Source organism: Mya arenaria, chromosome 8 (assembly GCF_026914265.1).
Source record: "Mya arenaria isolate MELC-2E11 chromosome 8, ASM2691426v1".
NCBI lineage: Eukaryota > Metazoa > Mollusca > Bivalvia > Myida > Myidae > Mya > Mya arenaria.
In genome coordinates, this window is record NC_069129.1 from 12425425 (window position 1) to 12452736 (window position 27312).

The 27312-nt window shown below is 35.4% G+C and overlaps 2 protein-coding genes across 6 annotated transcripts in view; one reads left to right on the forward strand and one right to left on the reverse strand.

Annotated features, from left to right (window-relative positions):
* LOC128242779 (uncharacterized) lies at positions 1–18695 on the reverse strand. 5 transcript variants are annotated; one of them, XM_052960103.1, is made up of 6 exons: positions 18671–18695; positions 8584–8736; positions 8145–8346; positions 6715–7371; positions 6118–6285; positions 1–5679 (listed from the first exon to the last, which is right to left on the reverse strand). In XM_052960103.1, the coding sequence occupies exons 2-6, from the start codon at positions 8684–8686 to the stop codon at positions 3207–3209; spliced, it is 3603 nt and encodes a 1200-aa protein (XP_052816063.1). In that variant the 5' UTR covers positions 8687–8736; positions 18671–18695; the 3' UTR covers positions 1–3206. The 5 variants fall into 5 exon arrangements, with proteins under 5 accessions (XP_052816063.1, XP_052816060.1, XP_052816061.1 ...); XM_052960100.1 differs by lacking the exon at positions 18671–18695 and adding an exon at positions 9999–10071; XM_052960101.1 differs by lacking the exon at positions 18671–18695 and adding an exon at positions 9991–10039.
* LOC128242780 (bromodomain-containing protein 7-like) overlaps positions 10111–27312 on the forward strand; it is an 18763-nt gene continuing 1561 nt past the window's right edge. The window contains exons 1-14 of the mRNA XM_052960104.1: positions 10111–10266; positions 11406–11572; positions 12015–12262; positions 14084–14228; positions 14438–14548; positions 15056–15210; positions 16680–16797; positions 18055–18127; positions 22183–22293; positions 22667–22802; positions 25057–25168; positions 25476–25517; positions 26241–26295; positions 26910–27068. Of these exons, the coding sequence (XP_052816064.1) occupies positions 10206–10266; positions 11406–11572; positions 12015–12262; positions 14084–14228; positions 14438–14548; positions 15056–15210; positions 16680–16797; positions 18055–18127; positions 22183–22293; positions 22667–22802; positions 25057–25168; positions 25476–25517; positions 26241–26295; positions 26910–27068 (1693 nt within the window). The 5' untranslated portion in view covers positions 10111–10205. The remainder of the gene's footprint in view (positions 10267–11405; positions 11573–12014; positions 12263–14083; positions 14229–14437; positions 14549–15055; positions 15211–16679; positions 16798–18054; positions 18128–22182; positions 22294–22666; positions 22803–25056; positions 25169–25475; positions 25518–26240; positions 26296–26909; positions 27069–27312) is intronic.

A 27312-nucleotide genomic window follows, 5' to 3' on the forward strand; every position in this document is an offset into this window, starting at 1 on the left:
TTTTGTTTGAGATTGTCTTTTTTATTTTGGTCTCTTAGATTTTCCATTGCACTGGTACCATAACTATGATCTAGACTAGACTAGCTGAATTACCTGATATGGTGCATGAAGATAGTGATAGATGAAGGACAGTTTTTTCAGAATTTTGTTAAAGTTAACAACATTGTTAACATCTTCGTTGTTAACTTTTAAATCCTTACTGCTCCCGAAATTTAATTGATGTTTTAAGATCTGCCTTATTTCTAGCAAGATTTATGACAACTGTTTCAGCTATACTGGTTTAGATTTAAATATGTGAGCAAATCATCAAATATTTTCAGTTTAAAAGTTAAAAAAGATGCCATTAATCCCATTGTTAACTTTAACAAAATTCTGAACAATTGACTGAAGAATACATTCATGATTCTTATCACATAAATGAAGCTATGTAAGCGTTTAATATATCTGTTTATTTCCAGATTTTGACAGAACCTGTCTTCAAGTATCCAATACACAAATATGTGAATTTTCGATGCCTGGTGATATTTGTATTAATTTCAAAGGTGTGTTTTTTGTGTGCAGAAGAAGAAAAAGTGGAAAACACCAGTGTTTTCAGTCGAACAAGGGGCATACCTCGCAACAATTACTAAACCCAGAGTTATGGCCCTTGTTATTCTATGGCCGAGGTAAAGTTTTTGTTCCCCAAAGCCGACAACTTGACGCCAAGGCTGTGACGATTCCTCAACTTTTAGTCCTTTAAACACAGGTGAGCTAAAAATGTGTGTTAACTTGTTGATAAAGTCTCTTAGACTGTTCCGAGCAACATAAACACATGCGTGTTAGCAATGATACAGGTATGATTATCGACACTTTGCTATTTTTACCTTCTTACATTCAGACAGAATGAACATTCAAAATAACAACAACATAAAACAATGCGAAAATAACACAAAACATTGTTATGGTTTTTCAATGATCTAGGTAACATTCTTAAACAGTTAGCAAAATGTGTATTTGTATAAAGCAAACTTGCATACTAGTATCATCTCAATTCTTGTATTAATCTAACAAACTACCCCTTCATGCATTTTATAAGCAAACACTTTTATCTTTAATAACATGAAATATGTTTTTGGCAACGTTTATACATGTTTTAGTGAAAAACTACATAATGTAAAACAAAGTTTACATGTTGGTTGACTCATGTTTCGAATATATTATGAGCAATCACAGACAACAAATCACCAAAGATAGTGCAATAAACAATATGTAACTCAGACCTGCATTCATATAAGCACTTTGTAAAATCATCCTTTTGAACCATAACAGTCTTTCATTTCGTACACAAGAGTGATAATATCATTATTTTATAAAATCATCCTTCAAAATCATTACAGACTTTCATCTCATATACAAGAGTGATCATATCATTGTGATGTAGAATCATCCTTCGAAATCATAACAGTCTTAAAGCTATAACAAATGATATCACAATAATTCCCTAAAAAAGGGTCATAACAATAGTTCAATTCCAGAAAAAGCTTTCTTCTGAGACATCAATAATTAATACAAATCACAATAATTCATGAGTGAAAGTTTGAATAATTCAGAAAAAAATAAAAATAAAGTCTTTCACTATTACTGTAATGCAATTTTTACAATACATTGTATTGCAGAAATATTATCCTAAAATTCTAAATTCAGAATCAATATTGAAAACTTTCACTCACACAAAATTCTACACGAAAGCCACCTATATGTGGAACGAAACAAATTGTAAAAGAAAATATTGTAAAAAATTGTTTACCATGAATAAGTAGTAATTTGGTTTCTTTTTACCAGACAAACATTAATAAAAAGATAAATGCTTCACAAAATCTTTCAATATTTTCTTACAATACCGGTAATCATTAATTATATTCAATGTAAATAATAATCTATATGCCATTTTTTTAGAAGAGGACCCATAAGCTAGATCCCCCCCCCACCGATATGTCAACAAATGAACCAAAGCATACATAGTATACAGGTATGTACTCTAAATCATACAAAGTGTCCAATACAACTGAACAAATTACACATACAATTTGTATTACAAATAATCACAAATTAAAAATAATTTTGGGTGCAAACTTACACACAAACAATAAATTAACTCATCTAGTTAATCACAACAGCACCTATATGACGTAAACACAAAATCAAGACACAACAGATTTCTGTGACTGAATATAGATTGACGATCGTAGGTACTTTTAAGATTATTTGTTTGTAGGAAACACATTTCACACCATGCCAAAAACTGCCCTATTGGAAACTCATATCAGAAAACCTATTTCTGCTTTACATGGTTGAAATACACATGTCTGTTTGCTAGGAAAAAACATCAACATTTAAAATAAAAAAAATCTATTTTAGTAAGGGCAATAAGACTTAGTATGTAATACAACACTAATACAATCAACACTCCAAATGAGTCATTATTGATAGTGTACCCCTATTAGGTCCCTTTCTGCAGTCATTTTTCAGACATTGAAGTAAAACGGAAAAGGCAAACAAGTCAATACAAACAATATGAATTATTATTATAGGAAAAGTGTAATACATTCATGTGAAAAATATTAAATTCATCATAAGTGGAACTAAGGCCTAAAAAAAAAATACATTTGGTTCGGGTTACCCGACCCTACCTACGGAATAGGCGCCGACCCTAACGTTTTTATAGTCAGTTAGAAAAAAAAAATGAAAAACTAAAAAAAAAAAAAAAAAAAAAAAAAATTTTTTTTTTTTTGCTTTTCAATATGTAGTTTAAAACCGTAATTGCTTATATAGAAGATAACTTTAACACCATTCTCCAATGATGAAAATGACATTCTTATATAAAGCCTAATAAAAAAAAAAAATTAAAAAAATTTAAAAGCCGACCTACCCTACCTATTTTTGAAAAGGATGTAACCCTAACCAAACAATTTTTTTTTTTAGGCCTAACTTAGCCCGTTAAATTATATATCAATGACTAAACAAATCCATACAATAAGGAATCAAGGCTTTACAGGTAATACAACTAATATGCACTAACACTCCAAACACATCCAATGGAATTCATACAGTTGAACTATACATATAAACATTTATAGGTTAACACAGTTGCTAGACATCAATACCAAAAAGTCAGTATCTATACTTTAACTATCAGCCAGTCATATTTCATAAAGCATAACAAATTCTTAACGCTGGGTGTCCAAGCTCTTAGGTCTATAAACTGGAGCCGAAGATTTGGGCAGTGGAGGTAAACCTCTGATTATATCAGCCGATTTCTCAGCAACCATGATTGTTGGACCATTCAGATTCCCACTGACAACACTTGGCATTATCGATGCATCCACAACTCTGAGGCCCTCAATTCCAATAACTTTTGTATCTCGATTGACGACTGCCATTGGATCTTTTTCATCACCCATTTTGCATGTGCATGATGGATGGTAAGAGCTGTCTCCTTGGTTACGGACAAATTCATCAATTTCGGCATCTGTCTTAATTGATGCTCCAGGTTGGATCTCTTCTCCTCGAAATTCATCAAAAGCTTTCTGTGCAATTATCTCCCTTGAAAGCCTCACAGCTGCTCGAAACTCTTTCCAATCATCCTCATGTGACATATAATTAGCGACAAGCTTGGGATGCTCTCGAGGGTTAGCGGATTTCAATGTCAAGTGCCCCCTGCTCTTCGATCTCATTGGTCCAATGTGGAATTGGAATGCATGACAATCACCATTTTTTCTTCCATGGTCATTAACAACAGAAGGCAGAAAATGGATTTGCAAATCAGGATGTTCAACACCAGCTTGACTGCGAAGAAATCCGCCAGACTCTAAATGGGTCGTAGCTCCCCAACCTTTCTGTGTGAGAATCCACTGCAGGCCGATTTTCACCATATTGTGTGGAAACTTCCACTGTGCTGTGTACAGTGTAATCGGCTTCAAACATTTATACTGTACATATACCTCCAGATGATCTTGTAAATTTCCCCCCACTCCTGGTAAATTGGCTACCACAGGGATGTCAAACTTTCGTAGATCATCTGCATTTCCAATTCCTGACAACATCAAAAGCTGTGGTGAATTAATCGCTCCACCACTTAAAATCACCTCCTTGTTCGCAAGGGCTTTTTTCTTTGTACCATTCTCTTCATATTCAATACCCACAGCTCGATCCTTATCAAACAGAACTTTTGTTGTCAGGACTTTGTTTTTCGTCTCAAGATTTTGGCGCGTTTTACGAATTGGATGTAGATATGCTGCAGCCGCGCTCCAGCGCATACCTTTGCGTATGGTCATGTCCATCAGGCCGACCCCTTCTTGCTGATAACCATTCATATCATCTGTTAAAGGATATCCCGCCTGCATGCCTGCGTCAATAAACGCCTGGTGGAGGGGATTGTTAGTTATACCTCGGGACACGTGAAGTGGACCGCTCCCTCCTCGATAATCATCTTCACCTAACTCATGTGTCTGCGCCTTCTTAAAATACGGAAGACAATCAGCATAGGACCAATTCGCAGCACCCTCACTTTCCCAGCGATCATAATCTAGAGCGTTTCCTCGTATGTAAACCATGGCGTTAAGGGAAGAAGATCCACCCCAAACTCTTCCTCTTGGCCAGTACATTACTCTGTTATTCATATTTGGTTCAGGCTCTGTATGGTAGTACCAGTTGTACTTATCATCACACAGGTTGTACATGAGTGCAGCCGGCATCCATATTTTCCATGAGAAATCTTTTGGCCCAGCTTCCATCAGTAGAACTTTATCTTGACCGCTCTCTGTTAAACGATTTGCTAGAACACACCCTGCTGATCCCGCCCCTACAATAATGTAATCATAACTGGGGGTTGGCTCTGATGTTTCTGCTCGTGTTCTACTGGTGGTACTGAAGTTTCTTGTCTGAATGGGTAGATAGCAGGACAATAATCTTGATCGAAAAGATTGTGATTCTGTACAATAGCCTCTTACGAACACTGTCCGATGGCTGGAATCAGAAGAACTCGGAGCATTACTGCTAGGAGACATATCAAAGTCAAATAAATGGTCCTGGACATTGCCAACAGATGGCACTGCGATATCAGCATGCTTTTCCAGCAGTTTTTGTTCCCCAACTCCGTTTAACACAGCAATCTTTCTAAGTACTCCTGCCCTTTTAGCCATTAAGAGGTCAGAAAATGAATCACCTACAACCACTGTTTGAAGTGGGTCCACTTTGAACTGGCTCATTATAAGCTTTGGATTGTGGGGAGATGGTTTAGGCAGCGAAAATGGATCATCTCCACAGATCATCATGTCAATATATTTCAACAATCCTAAAGACTCGAGATCCGCGAGAGCAGATTCCCTCTGGTCGCCAGTGTTTATAGCAATTTTAACATTGTTCTGTTTCAGTACTTTGAATAGTTGCTTAGCTCCTTTACAACTTGATTCTGTGTCTCCTTCGAGCAGATGCTTGCATTCCGTCCAAAGTTGGTTAACCAACAATATTGCTTCCTCGTATGACAGGCCGTGATTTAGGAGAATTTCGGCAAGTTTTGACTTGACTTGTATTGTCGTTCCGTCCGCCAGAATGCCCGATTTCAGTTTCTGAGAGTGGATACAAACACCGAGAGTTTCATGGATGTCCTCAGAGAGTTTCAAACCCGTGATCTGCTCCAACCTGGAACAGGAATACAGAATGTGATACACAACTATGTTACAGCAGCAGAGGTGAAACAACAACAAACACGGCCAAATTTCAAACCTAACTTTTTTCCATGCCCATTAAACATAGTATTAAATTTCTATTTGAACAAAAGTATATTTTTCCAAATTTTTAGAAATTTGTCTCCCAAACACTTACAATAATAAAAAATAAGAAAGAATAAACATCATTGAGTCATTTTGCTGATGTTATAGTTGTGTTTGTGTCTTATTTTATGCATCCATTACTTTAAAAAAATGAGCATGAAGTATTTACACCAACCGAATCAATGTAATCCTGCAGAATAAGCTGCATTTTTAAATCTTTTCAGTAATGTTCAGGATACATTATCAGAGGAAATACCCACAAGTTTTCAAAAGATGTGTCCTAAAAATTTAAAGCTTACATATTTACCTATTACAGAAAGTGTTGGCCCACTGTAGATATCGGCGATGTGTATTCATCAGGGTGCCATGGAGGTCAAAAATCACCAGCTTGACATCATCCTTCACCTTGACCGCTGGGCTGGACACATGGTTATCTTCCATGTCATGCGGTTCAACCATTATCCTTTCAGCTGAGCTACGAAAAAAAAAAAAGAGTAAAAGGTGCTGCATCTTTTTCTGAGAGCGTAAATTTGATATATAAACATATTTTTTTACAATATGTAAAATAGGAGTAATGTTAGGCTTCCCCAGAACCTTTAATTTTGAATTGTACTTGGTTGTGAAGTTATTATAGTGTGGAGTTCCTATAATTATTAAATGATATCAGGAAGAAAATCCCTGAACGCAATGGTTTTGTGAAGCTTTGGAGAGCAGATACAATTCTGATGGTATATCTTAAAGCCAATAAATGAGTTCACAAAGTTGTCACAAACCTCAATTAAGTAATCCAAAACAGGTATATTAAACGAGAGTACTGTAACAATGTTAAAAACAATCATTGAAGGCTAGTTTATTCAGGCATGTACGACCAACAAAAAACAAGGATACTAAGTTGACTCCCTACCTGTACTTATAATATTGCTGCCATTCTGTTCCTGGCAGAATTAACGGCAGCAGGTCCTTAACGCTGTGTATCACATGATCTGCCTCTGCTTGTAGATCGAGGCTATTCCCAACACCGCTAAGAACACCGATATTCCAACCCATTTTTGCCGCCCGACCCATTCCGACATCAGCTTTTGTATCTCCGACCATGACAGCTTCTGACGGATCGATGCCAAGTTGTGAGCAGATTTTGTATGCAGAATATGGATTTGGTTTAGGTACCACATCCGGATCATCACCACAGACAACCAAATCTATATATTTCTCAAGATTCAATGCTCTCAATGTCTCTAATGTACCTAATCTAGAATCTGACGTTGACAAAGCAATTTTTACGTCGTTTTTCTTCAATATTTTAAACAGCAGTGCAATATTTGCTAACGACTTCAAGGTGTCCGTACTTGTAGAATCACCCTCTTCCCATACATCTTTTATAATCTTAAGAGCTTCTGACGTCTGGTATCCTTTAGTTTCAAGTAACTTTGTCAACTCATTCTGAATAATGGGCTTGGTTGATTCCGCCAGAAGTCCTGGATTAAATTTCTTACTAATTTGGCAGTATCCAAGTAACTCCGAAATTTCTGCATCTAGGTTCAGGCCTGTTGCATTGTTAAGCCTGAAAAATATAATGATCAGTTTATAAGAAAATAATAGCACAAAATGAAGGTTAAATAATCAACATTGAGAGGTGCTTGCAAGACTGTAGTAAATAAATAATAATACTTGAATGTATAGAAGCACTTACTACAGTTTTGCACATACTTATATGTGAATCAGTATACATGTACATGTACTTCAGACAAACAACCCCAGACAAACAATGCATTGCTACAGTATACAGAACATTTGACGCTGTGTTTAATTGAATCCCTGACTAAATAGAGTTAAGTTTAACAATGCTATATTAACATGGTGCAACCTGTCAGTCAAAACAGCTGATTGATATTGGACTAACCAATCAGCATCAAGATATGGTAAAGCTTGTCAGTTGCCTGTTGCCTCGAACAAATGGCTCTTGTCATCATTGGTGTAATACACTGTTTTTTATGTTTATTCTGATAAACTGTGGCATAATAAGACAGAGAGAGAGAGTACCCTTTGTTACTGAGAGAGAGTTTAGACAAGTAAGAAACGCTGGTATACATATATTTTTCCTATGTTGATCTCTGAATTCATATTTTGTTTAATTTCTCTCAGCAATATTTTCAAAAGGGAACAGTTCTTAAAAAAAAATCACATTGGTAAGATGATAAAACCACAAGTTGCTGCTTGCCTTTAGCTTTTTACTATTTTAGAGACATTTTTTGCTCAAAGGGTATTTATATCTCTTTTAAGTCATTATAATCAGGACTAGAATTTGACATGATGATGACAAATATCAAAACGTACTTGACCGTAAATTTCTGTAGCCAAGGAAGCCACATGGAATGGAAACAAATCAGCGTTCCATCCTTATCAAAGATGACGAGCGATGGTTTCTTTGTGTTGCACACAGTTTGTCTTGTGCGAACACTGTTTACCGTTGCCTGTTTAACAAGCTTTGCCTTTTGTTCAAGTCGATCTGTTGTGCTTGTGTAACATCGAGGCAATGCTGTAAAGAATGATTCATACACATTATTCAAGCAAGATCAGAAATTACAGATGTTATTATAAAGATATATACACAGATTTGTCTATATTCATGAATTAAATGACCATTTTACCCCAATGTTTTAAATTGGATAGAAATAAATTTGATAATAAATGCTAACGTAAGCATGACTGCACCTTTTTAATTGTTTATTTAGAAGTTGTACATTCCCCCCCCCCTTTTTTTTAAAGAACTTACTTTTATTGAAAGCAGCATTTGCACAGCAGGGAATTCCAAGGGGACCCCTTTCTAGAAGCCTTACTCCCTGTCTTAAGGTCGGACCAATTATTTTGTGGAACATGATCACTGAATGATGTGGTTGACTTTTAAATATCCCAATTCACTTCATATCTGAAAAATAAGAGTAATATAATTATTGTCTGTGCTGATTATTCAATAATAATATTGCCATGATTAAATGAAAAATGTGAGAGTGTGTGTTTGGGTGTGTGCCCTAGTGAGTGAATGAATGAGTGAACAATTTGGTGCGAGAGGGTATGAGTGAGTGAGTGAGTGTGTGAGTGAGAGGATTACATTGGAAACACTACAAATGAATGAACAATTATGAATGATATTGTAACTTTTGGCTCTACCGTCGTAAGAATAACGACAAATGTAAATAAAGTTTCGTTCGATATTTTATTTTGTCATTTACACATCAAAACATGTCCAACCCGTGTAACCACTGGAATGGTAGTAAACGTCCTGCAATTACATAAATAACATTGTCTTACAATACTGGAGACATTACTAAATAACTTATCATTATAAGAATGATAAAGAATGACATGAAGGTTAAAATAGTTATGGAATGAAATATACTGTACATTTTAACAATGAGTTCAGGGTGAGTGACTGTTCTTTTAACAAATGCTTTTCAAGGCATTACACGTCCCAAGATGTGTTGTTTGTCTCACTATTTGTCCCATAATGATATCATTCAACTTTAATACACAAACAATGCACCAAACGGGTGTAGGAAAAAATGAGTAAATTAATCAAAATGGATGAATGAATGGAATGAAAAAAACAACAAATGAGAATGGATGAATGAATTTCAGAAGTAATGAGAATTAATGAATTTACAAATGAATGGTTTTACAAACGAACATTGACTTTATAATACTGCACACTAGACACAATAATTTGGGTAATACTGAGTTTCTTTTATGATTTTGACATTCTTGTTTCCACTTTAAAAACAAATTAAAGAAGCGTGCCAAAACAGAAATAGTCAATGCCTCTCATCCTTAATTAATGTTGATAGATGAAATTTTCAAACCAGTACAGTATAATCCAGCACTTCATTGCAAGAATAGTTTGAGTACAGGCACTGTATAGAACTTTTCTAATTCTTCAACCTTTCCTTTGACTGTCAAGCATTCTTTGATCTCCAAAAAGGTTACATAATGTCGATCATGTTTGACAGAACCTTCACTCATGTCACTTTTTTTTGTCAGTCATGAACTTGCTACATGTATTTGACAGATCACACGTGATGTAAACAAACACACGACACCGCTACATACTTGACATGACAAAACGTCAGGTGATTGACAATTGAAAGAAAACATAAAACAATTTTCAAAAAAATAAAATGAATACCTCCCTACCAAAAACATGGTATGACTAAATGTATTCCATGGAAAAATTCAGGATGCACATATGTCGTGAACGAAGGTGAAGGACGAATGTAAGAAGCCGGTAACTTTGCGCATGCGCGGTAAGAAAAGAGACGCAATCTCATTGTTTTCATTTTATTTTCTCTAAAATATTGTTAATTATTAAGATATATTTCGGTATAATCTCTTGCATACGTGATGGGTAAGAAGCACAAGCTGAAGAAGCACAAAGATAGAGGGTATGATGAAGATTATGATGGTGAGTTGCAAAGTTAAACATAAGATCATATGATTTCGCGATATCAACATCAGAAATCTGTCATAAAATAACCCCCTTTCCATTCCAAAACTCATGAGGTGTTCAGGTTAACTTTGAGCACATTCCATTTAGGATAAATAAACCGTATGCAATGCATACAGTATCACTTTCATTATGATTTTAGTTTATAATTTTTATCACAATGCCATACATGACGCTGTTAACCAGGGATAATTTGGGTAAGCGAAATCACTTAAATGCGAGATATGCTCACGCTTGATTGCAGTTTGTGTATTTTGTGCATTTTTCGCTTTTGATCTTTACCAAATGAAGTATATGTTTGTTACTGCTGGCTTATTGTTATTAATTGAATTACAGTGAATTACCTCCCTTACATTGAATGCCTTTGTCTTATGGAATGTTTTGATCGATATCGTCCACGCACTTCAAACATTTTGGGACCAGGATTAATCTTTGTTTACGCATTACCACTGTGTTTAATACTTAAGCGTCTACAATATTGGAAGCACCAAAATGTCAAATCAGAAAACGTTGCTTGCATTCCTGCAAATGGCTTTAATCCTATTTTGGGCTCAAGTAAAGAGAAGATGATGAGAATCATGATTTAGGCACCTAACCTACAAGGTTTTGACAAGGGGAGTGCTCTAAAAATGTGGAAAAAGAAAAAGTCCAGGAAAATATTTAATGTTCATGATGTCTGAACTGTTAACAAGTGTTTCCTTCCAGTACAAGTGTATATATATATATATTGTAAATATATTGTTTAATCACTGCATTATCCATGTATTATAAAAAAATCTGATTATCTCACTGAAATTAAAATTCCCTCACCAATTTTGGATAAATGGGAGCAATTCTCTCATACAATTATCCCTGTTAACTATAGCTTATACTCTAGTTAGAAGTCTTAAAATTGCTTAAAATTGAATACTGCTCACTGAAAAGGGGGTTACAACCAATGGTGTTCCATTCAGCAAGCTTAAAAATGGCAGTATGCTATTTTATTTTAGGGCAACAACTTTATAACAATACAGAAATTATCAGTTTTAAGTGTCACCATTGTTGATATATTTATGTCAATAACTAAAGTCTACATTGATTGTTTTATTTTGCAAAAGATGAACCTCAAGAAAGTGAAGAAAGAGAATCATTAAAGATTGTGCTTAAGGTAGGCGGTGCTCAGGAACAATCTGATGTTGCTTATACATCATCAGGATATGAGGAAAAGAAACACAAGCACAAGAAAAAGAAGAAAAAGAAGGATAAGGATCGCCACAGACATGAGGTTATGTACCAGTTAGTTTGGCTCCACTGGGGTTATTAATTTTATTTCATTAATGAAAGTTGTATTAAAGATAATGGTAGACATTCCACCGATTGTTTAAATTAAGTCAAGTCAGGAAAAACAATGAGTCACTGATTTAAAAGATAACAATAAATATTTATGATTATAATTTTTCTATCAAGTTTCCCTTCAATTATTTTCTTTGATCTCTTTAAATTTTGATAGAGCTAAAAAATGTTAAATTAGTAAGTTCACATAAATGATTTATATAGAGGCATATATACTTGATTTAATCTCACATACATTATTTGAATAAAACATTGAAAATTAAAAAATCCACTTCGTGTCTCTTGATTGAAATCTATATTGCACAATTCAATTTGCAGCAAAATGTCTCTTGAACATTATTACGAAATTAAGTAATAACTTTTTAATATCACAGGATGACTCCATCAAAGGTGAAGGGGAGGAGGACTACAGTGTGAGTCAGGGTGAAGATTTGGATGATGACGTCCCTATGGAACCTGCAAGGAAACGACTCCTACTTGACCTTGATGAGGGGTCAAACAGCAGCCAGGACCTACCCGTCCCTCGCAGGAGTGTTCGAGAGACAGCAGGGGAGGTACCAAGGGAAGATGAGAAAGGGGTTTTGAGAGAATGCCTGTTTTATATGCAGAAATCACTTCAAAGGTATACATGCCAGTGAATCTACATTGACATGCTTAATTTAAATTTGATTGTTTTTAGCTCTACTGGCCAAAGGCCAGAAGAGCTTATGCGATGGTAATGTGTACGTAGTATGTGCATCCGTGCGGTCGTGCGGCCGTGCGGTCGTGCGTCTGTAAACAATCGCTTGTGAACACGATACAGTCTTCAGTTTTGATTGTGTCTCGATGAAACTTGCACAGTATCTAGATATCCATTAGAGCTCGGTTCCTTTCGAAAACCAGCCAGATCCGCCCATGCATGCCTAGATTATGGCCCTTGATAGTATAAAAAAATGCTATTGTGTAAACAATTGGTTGTGAACACGATACAGTCTTCAGTTTTGATTATAACTCGATGAAACTTGTACAGTATCTAGATATCCATTAGAGCTTGGTTCCTTTCGAAAACCAGCAAGATCCGCCCATGAATGCCTAGATTATGGGCCATGAAAGCTTTAAAGAAATGCTTTCTATTTTTAGCCAGGTCTGCATGAGCGAATTCTATTTTTAGCCAAGTTTACATGTATATGTTAATTCAAGTCTAGAGTTAAGGGAGACAATTTGCAAGTCTAGGATTTTGAGAGACAATTTGCTTTTTGCTTCTGCAGTTGATTTTGTGAATTACTCTGCCTTGTTCTTGTTGAAAGCCCAAAGGCCATTTTTTAGCTTTAAGTTCTGTAGTTTGCGCATTCATCTTAACAAAATTGATTGTGAATGTTTAAGTTATGCACCTGGTGTCATTACTGGCCACACCCAGGGTTCACAGGTTTGGTAAACATTAATCTGGAAAGGTTTGAAAATCTTTTTGTGTGTTCGTGCATCCATTTCAGCACAATTGATTGTGAATGTTTGTTCAAATTGATCAGTGTTGTCCTAGGATGCCCTTGACCTTTTGACCAACTTTTTTTTAACTTTTAAAACTACAGAAAATTTTACTATGAGTACAGTTTTGAAAGCATTTTTTTTTGTCAGATGACTTTTACTTGGCACATATTAAAATAGTTCATGCGACAAATCTGCTTACAATACTTTCTGGGCTCAGATGTTGAACGTGCTACGTTTTCAGGTAAGCCAAACACAAAACATAAACTATATGTCTGTTGCCTTTTACCCATACATACATGCTCTGGATTGATATGATCACAAAAGCCATGCCAGTTGAGCATAGGCCCTTTTGGGCCTCTTGTTTGTATGTTGTTTTTTTTAAATGTCAAGATATTGTGATAGCCTTAATGTTATCTGTGTTATCAGTTTTCTAAAACCTTTACCATGGCCATTCATAAAAAGCTGGCTATAATAGTAGTCAAGCTATTCCTCTTTATTAGCTGGAAAAAAACAGACAATGAGCTGGAATTTGACTGTGGTGCTCTTGTTAATATTAAGCTTGATTGTGAAGAATATAATAAAGTGCTATGAATCCTGTTGGTGTAAGGAAAATTAAAATTTGATCAATAGAAATGTTAGCAACTGATGACTCAGTGTTGTTGTTTCAGGGAAGTTTGGGGCCAAAATAAGGCTCCATTCCCAATACCAAAACCTTTATCCTCTTCCTAAAAGTGAAAAACAAATAAGAGTTGAAAACATACTTTGGCCAAAAATTTGACCCTTATAGGTTTTTTTTTATGAGGATGAATCCAGGTTTGCTTTAAAATAAACAGAACTCATTGAAATCTTAGATTTAATGAAACTAAAATGCTTGGGTTTCATGAACAACATTGCATACTACTTCATGATTCTTTTTGATGCATGGAAGAATCAATTATCCATATACTGTTCATTGTAACAACACTGTCATGTTTCATAGGAAAGACGCACATGGATTTTTTGCGTATCCAGTCAATGACAGTATAGCCCCGGGGTATTCATCGATCATTCCAGAACCAATGGATTTCAGCACAATGTTGTCGAAAATTGAGAATGATCTGTATGACTCTATCATGGATTACAAGGTATGTGAACAATGTTTCCCACAGGTCCATTTAAGGTTAAGCTTTTAAACTAACTGACTAAAAATAACAATTTTACATGTATAGAATTCCAAATAAGCAGTAAAAGTCATGCTGTTGCAGTCGTCTTATGGTTTTGGCCATGAACAGTTTCCATTTCAGGATGTTCAGATTCTATCCTCTCTCACTAACAATGATTGGAATGTTTACAGAATGACTATGTGTTGATGTGTAACAATGCGATGACATACAACAGACCTGAGACCATCTATTATAAAGAAGCAAAAAGATTGTTGCAGACTGGGATAAAAATGATGAGTAAGGTAGGTGAAAAATGACTCTCAGCAGTTGTATTTGGGTATTAAACTGTATTGTGTTTTTTCTGGCTTTTTTTAAAATGCAACCAAGACAACTGCAATTTTCTTAAATCTGTATTAACGTCTCGAATAGCAACATATTGATTGTTTTATTTCTTCTATTTTATGTATTTTTAATACTGGCTGGAGATCACTTTACACAAATATGAAGCTTTATAACGAAATTTTGACAAGATAATTTCAATTTACAACTAAAATTGATGAAGATCTTTAGCGTATTGGCCCTCTGTGTTGAAGAAAAAGCCAAACTATTATCAATAATATGTCAACAAACAATCTATTGCTTTCTGATAAACTGAATAATGTATAAAGCTGTTGGCATTTGGTTCCTGTGTCTTCCTAAAAGAGGTTCAACTGTTTTACATTGAAAATGATCGAAAAACTTAAACTTGCCAGAAAGACACTTCAATGAATTGAAAAGCAGTGTTGAAATAAGGAATTTCATTGTTACAGGAAAAGTTACTGAGCATGAGACGCAGCCTCGGTTTCATGTCCAGTATGACAATGGAGGAGTTGGGAATCAACCAGGAGGACACAACGGGGGCCGTGGTTGAAGAGCTGAACGCAAAAGAGAAGGAGTACGAGATTACTGTCAAAAACAGGGACAAGTATGTATTGTCTATCATGAGTGGTGCATGCAACATAGTATTAAGACATTAAATGAATTAAGGTTGTTACTACAGTATTGCAGTTACCCAAAGTTCTTGCCTCCCTTGATCTTTAGGTTGACTAAGTATTGAATCATTTCTAAATTACATTCTACCCATTGTGTTGTTGTTCGAGGTTGCATTTTAATTTTGAAAGTCAAAAAATGAGTATGTATGTGCTGCTTACATAATATTTATCTTTTATAACAGAAAATTGATGGGAGTATTTTCACTAAAAATTTACTTTGCTATTGTTTGCGTTATGTTTGAAGCAAAATTACTTTCATAGAAAATGATGAACGTATGAACTCTTTTACTTTTCAAACTTTAATAACTAGTTTAAACTAGGGATGCAAACAAATGGCAAAATTGATATTCGAATATTCGGTAATTCTTGCGATCGAATATTCGATGATCAAAATGAATATTTAAAAAATGCAGTAAACTACTATAAGTATTCGCTACAGATATAGCCGGGGCTTTTGTCATAGTTGGTACACGCGACGGACGCTGATTTTCCCCCAAATTAGCCCCTGCAATTCCCTATTTACAGAAAATAAATCCAACAAAAAGCCAAATATTCCTAACAAACAAAAACCCTAATTAATTTCAACTTAACAGCATTTGTATTTGTAAACTAGGCTATGATTGTAAATTTTCGGTTGAATATCGTGATGCACCAACAGATGGTCGTTCTGTAGGACGCGCAGCCTCGTTCTGGGATTGATTTCTACTAAGCATAACTATAGAAACACCGGACCTACTCGGGAAATAGTTCAATAATAAAACAAAAATAACCCTGCATATCGACTCATCTATTGTACAACAGTGTCCTAAAATGCTATTCTATACAGTTACATTCTATAGCATGAGCGTACGTTATGTTGAAACATGGAAAACAGTTTAGAGCACGAAACCAGCACATGTCATTCATATAATTACGGCGATTATTGCACAGTTAAATTGGCAGCCATGACACCACTTTGATAGCTGTTTCCGTATATCATTGATTGACGTGGTCATTAAAATTTACCGAAAATAATTGAAACTTGTTTGATGTCATTTGTCTAATAGCCAGATGTCGTAAAATTACGGGTACTGTTTACTGTCCCCGACGATGTGTTCCTTATGTGACGCGTGTATAGTGTCATCACGTTCACGCCTCTGGCATTAGGGACCAATCGTTGTAAAAACAATGCAAGCGAATATATACAACAACACAGTTGTATGGAAAAGGATTTTTAATCAAACAAAAAAACACCGAATATTCGAATACCGATTTTGACATTCGAATATTAAACGTTCGATCGAATATTCGAATATTCGTTTGCTTTCCTAGTTTAAACTGATATATAATTTAATATGCTTATTTGAACAATGTGTTAAATGGTTGCCCAGTTACTATATTCACCTCTTATCTCCTTATTCAGCATCGGACGTTTCGAAGCCTTTCCTGACAATCTAACATCTGATCAAATTTTGATGCAAGCCCAAGCGGCTGCAGCGGAGGCGAGAGAACTTCTACATAGCAAGCCTAACAAAACCAAGGTAAAAGCAAGGGGCGTTTTAGCTGGACAGTTAGCAAGATCATTAAAGTGTTGCATTAGGTAATACTGTATCAGTCATCGAAATAAGACTTTTGGATCAACAACCCTGAATTATTATACTATTGCTTGGCATCAAATTTTTTAACAAGCCCTGCTATATAAAATTCAGAATTTGAGCAAGCCCGAAAGACATTTCACGAGTGCCTGGCTTGCGGGCTTGTGCTAATTTCGACCACTGCTGTGTCAAAGTTTAATCATATGCTTGGTGCAAGTTTGTCAAACACATAATCATACATTTGGTGCCACTTTGTCAATGCAGTCATACACTTGGTGCCACAGCGCCAAAGAATAACCATACATTTATGGGTTTTCTAAAGACTTATGGAAGGGTGCTGCACCCTGTCCTTTTTGTAAGCACCCATCTGTCCTCATGCAGACCAACATTTGCATCCACCTGCCTTCAAAGAATTAAATGCTTAAGAAAATCAGATATTTTTTTTGGTTTTCATTATAACTTCAAATTTTATGATATATACTAAGATACTAAATTCATAATGCTCATGTCTTCACAGCCCTACATAGTTTTATCCCCTAACACCCTGTCCCTTTTCTGCAGCATCCTGTCCCTTTTAAAACCTGGCTAAACCCCTACCACTGTGTCAAGCATAAGTTTGTGCCACCTTGTCAAAGAATAGTCATTCACTAAGTGCCCACATGTTAAAGAATATAGTCATTCACTTAGTGCCCACATGTTAAAGAATATAGTCATTCACTTAGTGCCCACATGTTAAAGAATATAGTCATTCACTTAGTGCCCACATGATAAAGAATATAGTCATTCACTTAGTGCCCACATGTTAAAGAATATAGTCATTCACTTAGTGCCCACATGTTAAAGAATATATAGTCATTCACTTAGTGCCCACATGTTAAAGAATATATAGTCATTCATTTATTGCCTACTTGATTAAAAAAATAGTCATACACTTACATTTGCAATTCATTTTATATTCAAATAAACTGTATTTCCTTACAAACTGTATCCTAAATTAGTAGGTAAGTCTTTGATATTTTTTGTCCATTTGATTTGGCAGAAATAAGTGGTTTACATACCTGTAGCCCATCTGTTTATCGTTATTACATGTTGAAGGCTGTTAAATTACAGGTGTGCACATTTCAAGTTGAAAAAACTACATACCAGACAAAACGACCACAATCATTTGAGTGACATTAATATGGTGCAATTTTCTGTTTTCAGCTTAGCTTTCTACGAAAAAGAGATGATGGTACAACTTCTTTGACTGTTCTCAATACAGATAATGATGGCATTGGTAAGTTCTGTTTGACATACATTTCAACATACAAATAGACAATTGAAAATCGGTTATACATGTTCATAAAGATAAACATATATAAAGCATGAAAAGGTGATGAACAGCAAAGAAAGGCCCCAACTTTATACTGCACATTTGTGGTGTTGATAGTGCTTATGATGGTGGTGGTGGTACTGATGATGACAACAACTACAATGATGACAATGATAATAAGGGTGATATTGTTTGTATAATTTCATTTAACAGTGGTGGTGATTGTGATGGTGTTGATTGTGACCACAGTGGTTGTGGTGTTGATGATGTGATGGTGGTGGTGGAGGTGGTAGGATGATGATGATGTGATGATGATGATGATGATGATGATGATGATGATGATGATGATGATGATGGTGGTGGTGGTGGTGGTGGTGGTGGTGGTGATGATGAAGATGATGATGATGATGATGATGATGATGATGATGATGATGATGATGATGATGATGATGATGATGATGATGATGATGTTTACTCAATATAAATGCAACTAAAAGATGCACTTACAATGGTTATTCCTCTTTACATCTGTTGAATCCCTCTTTTGCCAAAATTAATTTAATACTGATATTAAAATATGCTGAAAATTGAGAGTCTTAATATATACTCATATAAAACATATGTCCCAATTTCTGTTCTATTTGATAATATATATCTCATGTACTAAATACTCATCTATATACAAAAAATTCTGATAACAACATGCATTGTACACATGCATTGTGAATCCATTTGCCAGGCACTACCAAGCTTGTTTATATACATTCATGTGTCTGATATTGAGGTCAGTTCATGTCAGTTCATGACCTTATCCACTGTTGTTATTCAGTTGTTTTGAGAATTCCGGTTAGAGTCAGTTCTATGATTGTAACATGTTAATGTCCGTATGACTCAGGTACTTCTAAGTTTAATGTTTACAATATAATAAAATCACCCTTCATCCTTAAAGCTGCTCTCTCACAATTTAGCTGTTTGAAGAACTTTTTTATTTCTTGTCTTGGATTGAACCAACTTTTGAGTTAATGTCTGGAAACCAGAGATATAATAATGCTGACAAAGGATGAGATGACAGTTTTTCATATCTATGTCCCAAAATTGATGTTTTATGGCTAAAAGCATTACTAAATGAAAATTTTCGGCATTTTTACAAAAAAAATGAGATCTGTTCTTTTGTGAGTCTTAAATAACTGCATTAAAGGCATTGATACCAAAATCAGCTGATTCTGAGACAAAATTAAAAAAAATAGTCAAACTGTCAATCTGTGAGATTGCAGCTTTAATTAGAATTTATTGCATTGACTAGACAGAGAATTCTTTTGAGTAGAAAAAGGAAAAGCAACATTCAACCAACATACTTTGCCTTCTCAAGGGTTTAATACATTTCCAAATGTCTACATCTTTGATGAGTTCAGTTGTTTGAGCAATGTCTAAAAAGCAGTCTCAAATGTGGTATTTTATATTGAGCTTGTTAACTGCTGCTACTTTAAATAATAAGTCTAAAATGGGTTTTGATCTTGACCTTGGTAACAGCTGCTACTGTAAACAATTAGTCTAAAATGTGGGTTTGACCTTGATCTTGTTAATAGTGAAGCTTATTTTCTATCAACTACAATAATTATCATGACAGTCTGTATGTTCTATAAATAGTTGCCTTGATATGAAAGCAGTTTAAACTAGAATGAAGGGCATATCTATCAATGGGTCATTTAAGACAGTTCAGTGTTTTGTATAGGGTAACATGCACTAAAGGTATGACGAAAATGGAGTGGTGTGAAATAATACATGATCAAAGTTCTATCCCTACTTGGCACAAGATAAAATTAATTCTCAATTTGACCATCTGGTTCTGTGTACAGGGTAAATCCAATGTCAGATTTTCAATGAGAGAATTGCTCCCATTTGTCCAAAATTGATGAGAGAATTTTAATTTCAGTGAGATATTTAAAAAGATAATTATGGATAACCCAGTGATAAAATAATGCTAAACAGTAATCTAATTCATGATAATATCAATTATTTTATATGTATATTTCTTGGACTAGAATGAAACACTTGTACACCGATGTATATAATTATTGACCCCCGCCACAGAGTGGGAAGGGGATTATAGGAATGCACTTCGTCCGTCTGTCAGTCCGTCCGTCTGTCTGTCTGTCTGTCTGTTCTTAACATTTTGTGTCCGGGCTGCATTGATGGATTACCATATTACTTGGTTCAAATGTTGTCCTCATTGAGAAGGTGTGCAGTGACCTTGACCCGGGTCCATATCTCAAAGGTCAAGGTCACGCAAGACATTTAAAGGTCATAGTACACATGCTCGTGTCCGCACTATAACTTAATTATGCATTGATGGATTACCATATTACTTGGTACAAATGTTGTCCTCATTGAGACAATGTGAAGTGACCTTTACCCTGGTCCATACCTCAATGGTCAAGGTCACATCTGACATTTAAAGGTCATAGTACACATGCTCGTGTCTGCGCTTTAACTTACTTATGCATGGATAGATTACCATATTACTTGGTACAAATGTTGTCCTCATTGAGCAATGTGCAGTGACCTTGGCCCGGGTCCATACTTCAATGGTCAAGGTCACATCTGACATTTAAAGGTCCTACTCTACACACAATATGAATAACTTGAACAGATATCCTTTTATAATATGTTCATATATCCAAGAATATTAAGGTTACCAATCAAACAACTTGTATTTCCTATATTCCCACTCTTGACCAGTGGTTATGTACAATTTAGGTCAGATTCAACGTACCAGTCAGGTTGCGAAAAAAACAAAATATACTAAAAACAACAGCGGGGGATATAGCTGTCCTTTGGACTGCCTTGTTCAAACTACTTTTAATCACTTGGGGCTATGATAACAATTTACATATCAGGCACATTAAAGATTTTCTGGTCATTTTCTTTATGTAAAATATCTTGAAAAATAACAAAAAATGTGCAAATCTTAAGGTTATAACCAAATACAAATACCTCAGTGAAAGTTAATTGTAAAGATGATACTTTGTTACTTTGTGAGGTTTTCAGAAAGCTTCCGGTATAGTAGATGCTTATTAGATGCAGATTGAAACCTGTGTAAACAAAACTAATGCAGATTGCAAACAAGTTTGAAAACAAGTGCATAGAAGATATCAGTGTAAAATTTCGATAAGGCACAGGCAGACTGTAGTTGACAGTGATGGGGAATTCATTGAACAACAAGAGAGGCCTTAGATGACGCTGTAATTTGATAAAAGACAAAAGGGTAAAAGGCACAAAAACACAAACTGGGAGTGAGCGCAAGAATATCTCACATTTATGTATTTTCAATGGGATTTATCACTCTTGACCTCTGTACAACATGTCCCGTCACTCTTGTCTTCTGTATAGCTAGTTCCATCACTCCTGACTTCTGTATATCATATGCTTGACACAAGAGGGACGTACATACGGAGTTACATCAGTTTCATGCTGAATCCTTAAGTGTTTTTACAATGTCAGAATGAAGCATTATCAAAAAGATGGTTGCTAGTCTTGAGGTACTGATACTAAAAAAAGTTCATTTGAGATGTTACTCTGGCCTAAACTGAAGATATTCAAATGAGGCTTGGTACATATTGCATCATGAACATATGCAGCAGAGCCCATAGCTGTAGCTGTAAGTCATGCCCCTTGTTTGACTGAAGAAAAAAAAATAGTATTGGCATTCACTTAACAGTACTCTTACGCTACATCATTCTTGTGCTTACCCCTTTATTTTCATAACTGCAGGAACATAGAAATAACAAAATAAATGTAAATTTGCCAGCCGTGCTTGTCTCGAGCTGCTGATACTAAAAAAGCACAATTTTGGAAGATTTAGTGCAGGCTAAGGTCTACAATATCTGCACAGGGCAATGCCAGTGAAAATAAATGAACCAGCCATGTCTTCAGCTTACAATGCTGAAAGATAGACAAAGTTGTTTCATCAAAATCCAGTAAGACTATTTGTTAAGAAAATAAGTTAATTTTGATTTCAGTTGGAGAGAATGAGAGGATCATTTCACTTGGTGCATTGACAGGCAAGCTAACGACAGGAACCGGCTCTATTGCGGGTTTTAAGGAGGATAAACGCAACAGGGCTAGCCAGAGTGAGTTATCACACGTATTGCTCTTTATTAATTAAGTTTTGATTACTAAAACATTGATGAAAGTTATCATCTCAATATCTTCGGCTTTATAAACAAGAACCTGCATGCATCAGTATACAAAAAAATTATACCAGCAAAAAGTGTTATTAGTTAAATGATGTGAACACTATTACATATCTGATTATTGTCTTTATAATGATTTCAGTCAGCTACCTGACTTATGGCCCTTTCAGCAGTCATGCACCAACCTACGACACATCACTGATTATTGTCTTTATAATGATTTCAGTCAGCTACCTGACTTATGGCCCTTTCAGCAGTCATGCACCAACCTACGACACATCACTGATTATTGTCTTTATAATGATTTCAGTCAGCTACCTGACTTATGGCCCTTTCAGCAGTCATGCACCAACCTACGACACATCATTCGCAAATATTTCAAAAGAGGAGTCGGATCTGCTTTTGTCAACTTATGGTGATGAGGCTGGGTTGCAGTACTCTCAGAGGTATTTAACTTGTGAAAAACATCACAAATACTGTACATGCTTGGCTCTGTTTGCCTAGTTATTTTATAGTTGAGCCAATATACGACTGTTTTTGGCCAAATAACTAAGCAGATATTCTAAAAATCATGTTAAATAGTTCATTTGGTTTTGTAAAGCCAGCTTGGGGTGAGCAAGACATAGTTGTCACGACGGCTTTTCCAAGTACATCCATTTGTCCCTCTGAACCTGAATTTTTATAAAACTTGCCAGGATACACCAGGGGTGTAGAAATGGGCCGGGAGCCGGTAAAATAACCCGGTTACTTTAGCATCTCCACCCGGCTAATTTCCTCGCATCAACAAAAATAAAATCTGTTATTTTTTGTCATGGCTGTTCTGTTTACATCCGTTTAAAACCTTGATTGTTGGTATTGTTTATTTTGCTTTCCGCGCGTTCTGACTACAATACAGCATTAGCTCGATAAGTGACGTCATTAGTCGCATCCCCCTCTGGGATGTTTTTCAAGTATTAGGTTTGGGTTTCCCAGTGTTCCGAATACAATAACAATAGCTCGATACATGACCTTATTAGTCGCATCTCCTCTGCGGATGTTTTGAAATTAATGATTTGCGAAGCAATGGAGGGTGAAATAAATATTTTTTTCCAGACACAAAAAAGCGTAGTAAGTATGCAACATGAGCGTGTCTGGCCTTCTGTTAGTCCTATTACCATTTACGCAACAGTAAATTTTATATACGCGTGTTAAACTTAACCAAGTGTAAACAAAATGAACAAGCTTGCGGTGATGTCACGGCTAAAAATAATCCATTATTTTGATGAATTTTACATGTACGTTGGGTGAAATTTAGTACGCTTTAAATGTCACAAAGTGTCCAGATATTTCTTTTGGTTATTAAAATGGAATAAGTTAGCTGCAGCAGCGCGTTCAGTAAAGATGTTTGCGGCGAACGTTCGCTATTTGGTTTCCCGCTTAACGTGTATGCGCTGCGTTGCAACAGGGATACAAAACTAAACGTTTGCGAGCATTTTGTAAACGCTCGCCTGACTGAACGCACTGCTGGTGAAATATCTAGAACCACAGAAAATGAAGTTAGATGTTTAGTTTTTAGAGGTTAATAGTGATTCAGTGGCGGAAAGTATATAATTTGTAGAGAAGAAATTACATATTATTATTAGGAGGGAATAGCTAGCAAATGTCAAGGCATGTGGTCTGGAATGTTATAATATTATCCTGAATCTGAATTTGACAGTAGTTTGGTTCATTACATATTATAGTACATTTATGTTAAGGTTCCCTATTACAAAATAAACATGCACCAGAAGACTAGAATGTTTGGTTAAAAAGGCTTAAATTCATCCCACAAGGGGCGTTGCCCCCTTGACCCTAACAGAGGGAGGACACCCAGACCCCCCGCCTACTTTTAGGATATTCCCTGCTACTTGAATTAATTTCTACACCCCTGATACACACAGGACCCTGATCAGTACCTTAAAGGTCAAAGGTTGAAATAATCCTTGTCTGAGCTGTATCTTGACCAGGCATTATAGGATTTACCAAGAAGGTCCCAGGTCTGTACCTCAAACTTCAAGGTCACATTTAGAGGTCAAAGGTACTCTTGTAAACACTGGGTTGCCTCTTAACAAAGCATTACTAGATTTCCAAGAAACTTAAAATGAATGTTTATGACAACAAAGTGGCTTGTCCAATACTAGTTCCAGGTCTGTACCTCAAAAGTCAAGGTCGCACCGGTACTTTGAGGATAAATGTCAAAATGAATACTGTTGATAGGATTGGTCTGGACTGAACCCTGTTCAGGCTGTATTTTTACCATGCATTGTATGATTTTCAAAAATCTTACCATAGAGGTTCACCAGGATGAGGCTTAGTGTTGCAGGTTCCACATACTGTATTGTTTAGCTCCATGTTATTCTGTGTTGCATTTGCAAGAAAGTGCATTATGTCAGTGTCAGGCTGTTTTTACGGGGTTGACATGTCACCATATGGTGTCTAGCTGACGAAAAGAAGTTGACTAATTGGGAAAGTATTGCTGCCGTTATCATTTTTTCATGCAAGAACTTTAAAATGACTATAACTAAAAAGAAGCACTTAAAATACATGAATCTAAATATGGTGTTAATGTAGTGTACATATGTGAAGTAAGTTGATGCCCCTTTTTAATGAAAATAATGGAATGAACAAAATAGCAATATTATCCATTAGCACTGTTAATAACATTCTATCATGTTTATGCAGTGTTCAGAAGTTTGTGGAGGATGCTGAGGAAGACTGTACGAAGATCGTGGATCGCTTGTTGGACGTTTTGACTAAAGGCCAGCACACAGCTACTATGCAACAAATCAAAGAGGTGAATTATTTTATGTAAAGAGATAAGATAGGACACTCTAGCATGATCAGCACATACATGTGTTCACCCTTGCTCTCAAATCATTAAGCATGGACTAATCTTAGGTCATTGAGTCAATCTTAAAAATCGTTGTAAAATAAATATGTTTAAACTAAACTAATCTTAGTGAAAAAAATCAATATAAGATTTAGCCTACACACCGAAAAATACCCCAATTTTCAGTATTAGTATTGTGATACTGGTAGTGCTTATATAGTACATTAACATACAACCAATAATGTAAGTTTTGCTACATTTCTCATTTCAGTTGAGAAAACAGGATGATGAAGAAAAGGCAGCATTAGAAAAGGTTTGTTATTATTTAATGCTGAGTCACTCTTTAGGTCATTTGTCAAGAGGTCATCAAAGACATCCATTGTATTATATAACCATGTTTCTTTGTGCTGTTAATTATTGAAAAAAAAAATATAATCCATTTCTCTGGTCAATTAAATGATTAAAAGACCAGCATTATGCAAATCTAGATGCTGGCGAAAAAAAAGCCTACAGTAGCTCCATTGATTTCATCGGTGTCCAGGGTATTTTCTAGGAAATTTTACCCTCTCTGTTGAAAAACTTCTGGTAATCATATTGGGCCCCGTGATAATGGTTAACACTAAAATACAGTTTATTTTGGGGATCCAGTGATGAACAGTCCAAAATAGAAATCCCTAGCTTGGAAATTTGTCAGGGACTCTCGGCCTTCTCATACAATTAGGTTTATGCATGACTTAACAAAAACAATTATTTAAAGGTATTCATTTTTATTCACATGAATCTTAATATACTATTAAACACTTATGTTGGCATTATGTTAAATGAGAGTATGGTCTTATGTTTGGGAACTGGTGGAAACCACCAACCAGTCACATGTCCCTAGGTCAAAAATTGAATGAAGGACACCTTGGTGAAAAATGTGTGATCTGACCATTGATCTTACTAAGGCAAGGTTGTCTTAAACATGTAGATATGACCATAGTGCATGATTTGTTAAAAATCTTGTTTATCATATCTTGTCTCAATATACTTTCAGAGGATGTCCGAGGTTCAGGGATTGACAGATGAAGTGGAATCACAAGAAAATACAGGTAATTTGATAGAAAGGATTGTTTCCATAAGATGATCAATTTATCAAATAAGAGTTTGGCACCAAAGTCATATTTTGAGTTGTGAAGAAACAATCAATTTGATGTATCTTATACTAAAAACTCATTTACATGGGTGAATGATTGAAATTTATGTATACTAAAAATATAGTGTTTCATTACTAAAATGCTTATTTTACAGAACATTATATAGGAAAATATTGCTCAGAAGACTTTATAGTGAATGTAGTATTAACATGGCAAACTTTCAACCTTGCAACCTTTAAAATGACATAAAATTCTAAAAATATAATATTAAAAAATCACACCAATTTTTGTGTAAATATGAGGGAATGGCGTCATTATTAACTTTAGAGCAATCTGTGTAAGCATTAAATCTATTTAATGAGCTGGCGTGTATTTGTCAAAAACAAATATTTGTACATATGCATTCAAATAGTTTCACCATTGTTACTAAAATCATCACAACTTGGTTTGAATAATATTTTCAGGAAAATAACGTGAAAAAAACACACAGTATTACTCTTAATTTTGGAACTGAATTTATGGTTATATATCTTGGCTACAATAGCATAACGTCTTCAAATACATTTCAGCTAAGTCTGCAGATGTGAATTCCGAGATTCAGGATCGCCTGAACAAGACTGCAGAACTCCTGAAGGATCTACAGGCCAGCCAGCATGAGCGTCTCTCACAGAAACCCCCGCCCCACCTCACCAACATCCCTGGACCCGGAGACTCAGAAAAACAACTCGGTAACTTGAAGATTCTTTCTTGGGAATGGTTTTCTTTATTGTTTTTTAAAACCCCACTAAATACAAGTTTCTAGGATATATAGGAGTTATCTGGTATGATTGGTTAGCCTGTTGGTTTTGTCCTGACGAAAAGCTTTTGAAGGCATAGACGGATTTAGACCATAATTGATACACGTGTTTGACACCTTAAAATAAAGGTCAAGTTCATATTTTGTTACAAACTAACAATTTTTGACAGAGAAAT